Here is an 8,377-nt window from a genome sequence, read left to right on the forward strand (position 1 = left end):
GAGACTAGGTCGAGTCAGGCTGAGGAGGAGAGACTAGGTTGACCAGACTGAGGAGGAGAGACTAGGTTGAGTCAGGCTGAGGAGGAGAGACTAGGTTGACCAGGTTGAGGAGGAGAGACTAGGTCAAGTTAGGCTGAGGAGGAGAGACTAGGTTGACCAGGCTGAGGAGGAGAGACTAGGTTGACCAGGCTGAGGAGGAGAGACTAGGTTGACCAGGCTGAGGAGGAGAGACTAGGTTGAGTCAGGCTGAAGACATTCAGCTATCTTTCACGGCTTCCCTTAGCAGCCCGCAAGGTCTATCGTGGATTTAGTTAGTGGTGATCCCAAAATGGCAGTATGATGAAGTAAAAGACATAATTTGTAAATAAGTAATACAGCCCCTGTAATGAAACAGAGAGAGAACATGTGGCAGATAATAGCAGACTTTCTGAATGTGTAAGACACTTAAAAATATACATTTACTGACAAATGCTCTGAACTTAAACCGTCATAATCATATAATTCAAGGAAGTGGCAAATATATCTGTCTATTCCTCTCTCTCTCTCTCTCTCTCTCTCTCTCATATGGGTTAAACATAATGTTCCTGAGTAACATTAACTTCCACAGCTCGTTTTTTAAGGAAGAGTGTATGTTCTCCTTGAATGCTTTCACTTAAAAGCAGTAGTTCTTAAATTTATATTGTTATATTTTATCATTCAGTCGGTCCTCTATGTCTGCCGCACCTTTTCTCTCCGTTTTATTACAGCGGCCACATATTATATGCTTTGCTTCCTCATGTATATGAATACAGAAAAGAAAGACATTGAAGAAATTGGACTCTGAAATCTAGAAATCTATGTTGATAATAAAGTGATACATTCAGTGCTCACTGTAAACATGTACATAAACAAGTATTCATCCATTATTTCCCCCAGCAAAATATAAGGTGAAAAAAAGACATGTTGTTTCATGAATGTAGGCTGCAGTATAGTGTACACTATAAAGTAACTGGCCCAATGAACTGGGACTTTGATTTGGGAGGATTGTATTTAAGGTAAAAAAAAAACACTGCTGAGTGAACAGAAAAGGGACCAGGATAAATAAATCCTGGCTGTGAGTCTGGTCTGGAGTAGGGGTGTAAATCACACATTTTATCACAATACTATATTGATTCTTTGGACAATGGTACAATATTTACAGATTCCGCAACATCTGCCATGATACCATTAGGTGCCTCAGCTTACATGAAACCAATTAAGGCTAAATTAAGCCAGGATAACTGCAAAATCCTGGTTTAATCCGCTATCTAGGTTTTGTGAACTAGCCCTCTGGTAATACTTAACTAAGTGGAGACTGGCTGAAACACCCACACTCTGGAGAATTGTCCTCACCTTTCTACCATTGACCCAGTTATGTTAAGAAATAAAACACTCAGTTCCAGTTCAGAGAAAACAGAAGAGCCGTCTCTCTCTCTGCAGTCGAAACAGCCCGCTCCTCAGACACTAGACACAACAGACCTGCTGCTGCAAAGACGGAGAGGGATTTCCAGAGAATTCCCAGTCCTGACTGCGATACTTCCAATGTTAATCTAAATAAGAAATGATATGGGACATGGTAAAATCAGCCAAGCGGTAACCATGCTAACCAGCACCACAAACCCTTCTCATCTCCACAGCATTACTTTGGCCGGTCTGTTCAGTCATTTGAATGACCGATTGGAGTCTGCGGATACAAAAAAAGAGCTTTGCAGCAATTACACTGCATTCACAAGTCATTTGAAATGACAGATATATATATAACACAGAGTTTTGCGATCACAGAAATAAGCCATTTTTTTGTACCTTTCATTCATATATTTGTGCAATCCCAGTCACACTGCACTCTCCATTCAACAAGTGCTCTCTGGTTTGAAATAAATACCATGTACATGTGGTCCAGGGCTGTTCGCAGCTATACACACAATATCTTATGCATCTACACACACTTTACCAGCCTATATCTGGAAAATGTGGAGGATTCTGCTTGGAAACAAAAAGCCATGAGGTGGGAACACACCACTGACGAGACAAATCACTGACACAACTCAGTCAGACACACTGAACAACTGAATGAATACCGAGGACGACACACTGAGTAACACATACAGTATACTGTGATTACAGTTGTGTCACCACCACCACCAACAACACTTTACCTGTAGCTTGACATCAATGGGTGCATGACAATCAACAATTAGTATTGATCATTGATGCTGCAATTTGTGCAGAAGATGAGAAGGAACAGTATATTAAAAAAAAAATCTTAGCCGCAACTAAAAATTGTCAGTTTTTACTAATTTTTCAATCTATAAAATGTCTGAATATGCTGACAAATTGATCACAAATTGCTCTTTTTCTCTGGCCGACCTTCAATTTACAAAAGATTTCAAACTAAGACTAAGTAAATCCTCACATTTCAGAACCTGGAACCAGTACATATTTGCCATTCTTGCAAGAATCAATATGGTGAACAATTGGGTAAACTGACAATCAAAATCAATTTCCTGTTAATCCACTGATAACTGAAATAGACTAAATCATATCTATTATCCACCCAACAATAGTATTGTGACTGCACTTCTTATAAGACTTTTTCTCTCAAAATAAATTCTAGAAATAAACCATAATGTGCTTTAATTTCCAACAAAGAATCATTTGGTAAGATTATGAGTCAGAGTTTTTAATAGTGGCTTTTTAAATGGATGCACCCTTTACAAAAAGACTTGAATAATATACAACGCAATGTTGCACACTGCTTGTTTTGCTACTTGAAGAACTAATACCACTTTCACACCAATAACATGCGTCAGACCAAGGTTATTTGACCCGTTAACTGATGCTATGTAATAGAGATCAAGCCAACATTAACTTCTGACAGTATTGTTGCACATGTGCACATACAATATGCATTATTTTTCTATTGTTGTAGGGTTACAACCTAGACTTATACAAGCTAGACTTATCATCACACTTCCTGTCTGTGGGTTAAAATGAGCTTGTTTAGGACATCCAGGTTCATAGTTTGTGCAACATGACTTAAAGTGCCCATTTATGCTCATTTTCAGGTTCATAATTGTATTTTGAGGTTGTACCAGGTTTTTATCATTTCATTTTCAATAAACAACATATTTTTGTTGCACTGCACATTGCAAAAAATCCTATCTTTGTTTGGAGCTGCATATGCTCAGTAGCAAGGTAAGATCCCATCAGCTAGATAACTCTTTCTCCAGCTTTGGTCAGTCCAAGGCCGGATTAGCTGGGAGACTTCTTCTAGACGAGGGACACTTGCGGAATACCTACAGAACAGGGACAGGAAGTAGTTTTTGGGAGTTTATGGTCAACTAGTGGCTGTTGGAGCAGTGTTTTGCCATTTAGAATGAGCTAGCATGCTATGGTTAGCCACCTTGTCTCGGCTAGTGACGTAGAAAACCGTGCAGATGTTAAACAACTAACCGAGAGACTGAAGACAGAGGACATTCAGAAACCGGATCTCACTCTAAACAGCATAGATGTTTTTTTTCCCAAGTTTGTGTGTGTGTGGAAGCCCCAGAGACACAAAATAACCCCCCAAATCCCAGAAAAAGGGATTTTTTTCATAATATGGATGGATAACGGTTCTGGATGTTGGGCCCTTTGCAAGTCAGATCAAGTCAGCAGCTGGACCTAAACTACTAAAAAGCAGATATATTAAATTATTAAAATATTGTATGAGCAGAAGATAAAGTATGCAGAATGTTGGAGTATTAAGAATAATACAAGAACCATTTATAGTACAAAATATACCATCAGGAAGTGAGGGAGGTGTACTTGTAAATTTTATCCAGTCAAATGTTTGAATGTGTTGTCATATATCTAGATTTGAAAAGGTGCAGTCACACTCAATGAAATGATAAAGTTTTTAAATCGGTTTTGAGATTAAGGAAGAATGGTGAGTCAAACTGGGGTCTTGTGGAAGATGTAAACACTGGGTCAAAGGTCACAAAGGTTACCTGACTGACAGGACTATACAGATTATATTCAGGTTAATCCCCGACTTCTTACCTCAGTTAAAATCGGAGTTCTCATAACCAGAGCTAGAGAACTACTTTAGTAACTGGGGTCCTCGTGCCTGTATATACTTTAACCGGAGAATGGTCGGATTAACACCGCCTTCACACTGGCACTTGAAGTCAGCTCAGTAATACGCAATGCGTCCCCAGTGCACGTCATACTACACCGTTGAAAGCGAGTAGAAATAAAATGGTGGCGAGACTAGAACGACTCAGTCTGTCAGTGTCCAATTGTCTCTGGGGTGTCATCTGAGGGCTGTAGAGATATAAAGAGAAAGGCTGCTGCCCAGAATGTTTATATGTCAGGTCAGTAGAGGTATAATCTCAATAAATCAATGTCTGTTGCTAATTATACATTTTAATGATATTAACATTAAGAAATCATGAAAATTAAAAAAAATTACATGACAACATATCGTTATGAAATTATTAATTATTTTATTAAAAGTTAAGAATTCAGATGTGTGTGTCCGTACCATAGCAACGCTAACTTCTGCTCAGATTGTCAGATAGGAACCCTCCGATGCTTGTCCAACGAGTTCACCTTTTTTAACGCATCCGGGTGATAAACGACACGATTGTTTTCACACCGCGCTCGGTTCGCATCGGCTCGGACCCATTCCCATGCGGTCTGCGAATCTCCATAGAAAATGAATGCCTTCTGGTCGTGTCGCAGCCGTGTCTGTGCCAATGTGAAGGCGGCGTCAACAAAGTAACTTGTTAGTCATCTGGCCAGAACACTGCTTTAATACGCTCTTTCAAGAGTGTGTGAATACAACACTAAGTTGTTAATTTATTACTAATTTAGTGGCCGGTCGGTGTAATTTTGACATAGTTCATAGTTGCCATAGTTTGACAAAAAGCTTTATTCTGACCAGTTGTGCGTTGTGAGAGCGCCACCTACTGTACCGGAGGTAAAGTAAATCTCGTCATTTTTCCATTCTGCACCGCTCATGTATACGGGGAGAACTGGCAGAACCCGGTTATTCACTCAACCGGGGTCAGACCATACCCCGGTCACTGTTGTGCATGTAAGAAAAGTGAGAGATGACCTGATTCATTGCTCTCAAATCTGTCAATTTGTCATATGACAGAAAATTCATCTAGCTGCAAAAACAAATCGATTAGGCTCGTTGTCAACTATTAAATTATTCACTAACTATTTTGATAATCCATTAAATTGGTTAGAGTTCATTTTTATGAAAAAAAGTAAAAGTTCTCTGATGTTACCTTGTTAAATGTGAACATGTTCTAGTCTTTTTTCTCCTCTGGGGCAGGAAAATTAATATCTTTGAGTTGTGGACAAAACAAGACATGGGAAGACGTCATCCTGGGCTTTGGGAAACACTGATCCCCTTTTTACCATTTTATGACATTTTAGAGACTAAAAAAACTTGACAATGAGTGAAAATCGACATTGAAATTAATCGTGAATTGCAGCCCTAAACTAATCAAAAACTGCAAGTTTCTCCGGATCCCCGGGTGACTTTTAACTGTCATTTTCATAACAGTCATAACAGAAGCTAGATTTTTTGTCATTTGTAGATAGTTATATAGTTACTGGTTGCAGCCTGTTAAATGCCAATAGTCGTTTCCTTTTCTTGGTTTCATCTCATTACAAATAACATATTGTGTGTTTGTAGAGTGATACTTTTGGCTCTGGTGAACTGTGTCAGGCCTCTGTCATTTATTTTTATTTCTAAATAAATGAACCGATAATGAATGGAATGTAAGGCTGCCCCCCTCGATGAGTTGATTTATCAGTGGTTTTGGTCTTAGTCGGCTAGGATTCATTTAGTCGATAACATCATGTGCTTTTTGCTGATTGTTATTTCCAAGAAACACATGAGCACATCTGATGCTTTTGCATGATTCTTTGTGGAGAGACTTAGTTTTACAAGTCGACTAAATACAATCATTTCTTTAGTTGAGGACAGCCCAATTCGATCAACTGGATCAGGTCACTGGTTACTATCATGCTCAGCGCCATACTGGAACAGGTGTTTGCTATGTGGCACTGAGCCAGGGAAAGTTATGTTGCGCACACACACACGCACACACACACGCACACACACACGCACACACACACGCACACACACACACACACACACACACACCTGATTTCTGTAGCCAAATAAGGGGAGGACATGCATCATAAAAACGGGACAGACAGAACACACACACACACACACACTCTCTCTCTCTCTCTCATATACTCACATTCACACACACACTCTCACACACACACGCACGCACACACCCCGGAGTGAAAGCGGAAGATGCACTAACCGTCGCCTTGATGGGGACGTACAGCACCGGTCTGTCCGATGACCCGTGCTTGCCGTCCGGCAGCGTCCCGACCTGGAAGCCCTTGGACTTGACCCAGAATTTAAATTTGGCGTTGATGTGGTTGTTATTCTTCTCGTGCAGGAACACCCCGTTGCTATTCTCTTCGTCCCCCTGGATCAGGGTCTGGAGAATTTTGTTGTATTTACGCCGGGTCACGGTCTTGGTCTTGCCGGAGTCCCCGTACGTCCGGAGGCACCACTCCTGAAATTCCCCGAACATCTCCGCCCCTCCGCCCGTTTCCTCTGACGCCGGGACCCCGCTGCTGGGACTCCGGCTCCTCGGCTGGGTCTGGGTCTGGTGCTGGTGTTTAGTGGTAGTCACCGTGTCCGCCACACTGCTGCCTTTCCTCGTCGTCATGATAAAACGAGGAGGACTTTGTGTTGAGACGAGAGTGTTTCCCCACTTTGTAAAATAGGTCAGAATTGGGTTCGGTTTGGCTAGCGAACGTCGCCGGAACGACAGCACCGAACAGCGGGTTTTGCCTTTTTTACCAGGGGGTCGAACTCAGTCAAGACCTTCCTATCTGGTGATATAAATCTGGAAAATCTCCTAATCTTCCCTTTTGCTCTTAAACGACCAGTTCACTCGTTTTAAATTGTCTCCATTCCTCAAAAAAACACGAACCACGTTCCAAAGTCCCATAGGTTTTTTAAATGAACGCCGTTCGGATTTATCCACCTCCTCCTTCCTCCTCTCTGCTGCTGAACGCACCAATGGACATTTACGAAGAGAGCGAAAGAAAAGAAGAATGAGCGCTCACTGGGGACACCTTAACGAAGACGAATTAACTCCTAACCAGCCCCTGTTTGGATGTCATTTCACCGGGAACAATGAGACAGGGAGGGAGGGGGCACGGACCGACCGGACGGGCGGTGCAAATTGGAGCGATATGCCCTCTTCAGACACACCTGTTAGAAGCGTGGGTCGGACGGCCTGTCCCGTGGGGGTTGTCAGTCACCGCCTTCCCTCTTCTACCACCTCCTCTTGAGAGAGAAAGAAAGAAAAGAGATGAAATTATCTCTCTTTTAAAACAAGATAGGCCTATTGGCTTAAAAAAAAAAGCCGTGTTTGTGGTGTTGGGTCTCCATCACCGTTGAACCGAAAAAGGGCTCGGTTAACTGAAATTAACGACACGTCCTCAAATTAGCGGATTGATTTGCTCATCGGCAGCGCTATTTCTTCTAGGCTATATCCCTTTGCCCTGTCTCTCTCACACCCTCTCTCTCTCTTCCTCCTCCGGTCTCGGGCTGATGGGAGACAGCCGGACACCTGTTTGAATCCGGTTTTCTCTTTCCTCTCTCTTGCACCCTTAAAGCCCTATACGCCTCATTTCCTTCTTCCTCAAATACGGTATAGCACTGGTAATAACAACATGGGCTACAGGCTCCGATGTGTCCTTCCCAACAGCAGCAGGGCAGCTGTAGTCCTGGTCCTTCCACTGCTGCGACACAGCAGCGGCCCAGCCTGTAAAACCCGGCCTGAGTCGACGGGACACGCACACTGCTCGAGCTCCAGAAGCAGGAAGTGTCCGAAAAGGATGAACACGCGCATCGCACTTTCTTTAACTGTCTATGATCGCATTCAATCAGACAGTCCCGTGGGTGCCTAAAGGGGGTGTAACAGACTGAAGTGAGAATACACCTCAACATGTGCACTAATCTTTCATCAACAAAACACACGAACATTAAAGAAGTTATTCTGCGTCCTGCAGCAATTATTCATCACAAATCCCAAAATATGGGCTCAGTCTTGTTGTTTTACATCATCCAGATAAATTAAAAGAACTTAGGTGACCTGCAACTGAATAATACAGTTAAAGAAACTGATGAACAAGTAAAACTTTATGTAAGTGTGTGGCCTAGACAGAGGCCTACTCTGAACATATCATTAAAATATATTTAGTATCACAGAGGAACAAAGAAACAAGTAAATATTCACATTTAATAAGCTGGAATCACAGC

The 8,377-nt window shown here is 41.9% G+C and overlaps 1 protein-coding gene across 2 annotated transcripts in view; it reads right to left on the reverse strand.

Annotated features, from left to right (window-relative positions):
* Positions 1 to 7,887, reverse strand: part of LOC116692143 (nucleolar protein 4) — a 185,689-nt gene extending 177,802 nt beyond the window's left edge. The window contains exon 1 of one of the 2 annotated variants that reach the window (XM_032520194.1): positions 6,357 to 7,887. In XM_032520194.1, coding sequence (XP_032376085.1) covers positions 6,357 to 6,773 — 417 coding nt within the window. In that variant the 5' untranslated portion in view covers positions 6,774 to 7,887. The remainder of the gene's footprint in view (positions 1 to 6,356) is intronic. The other variant, XM_032520193.1, reaches the window with a different exon arrangement.
* Positions 7,888 to 8,377: the final 490 nt, after the last annotated feature.

This window comes from Etheostoma spectabile, chromosome 7 (assembly GCF_008692095.1).
Source record: "Etheostoma spectabile isolate EspeVRDwgs_2016 chromosome 7, UIUC_Espe_1.0, whole genome shotgun sequence".
NCBI lineage: Eukaryota > Metazoa > Chordata > Actinopteri > Perciformes > Percidae > Etheostoma > Etheostoma spectabile.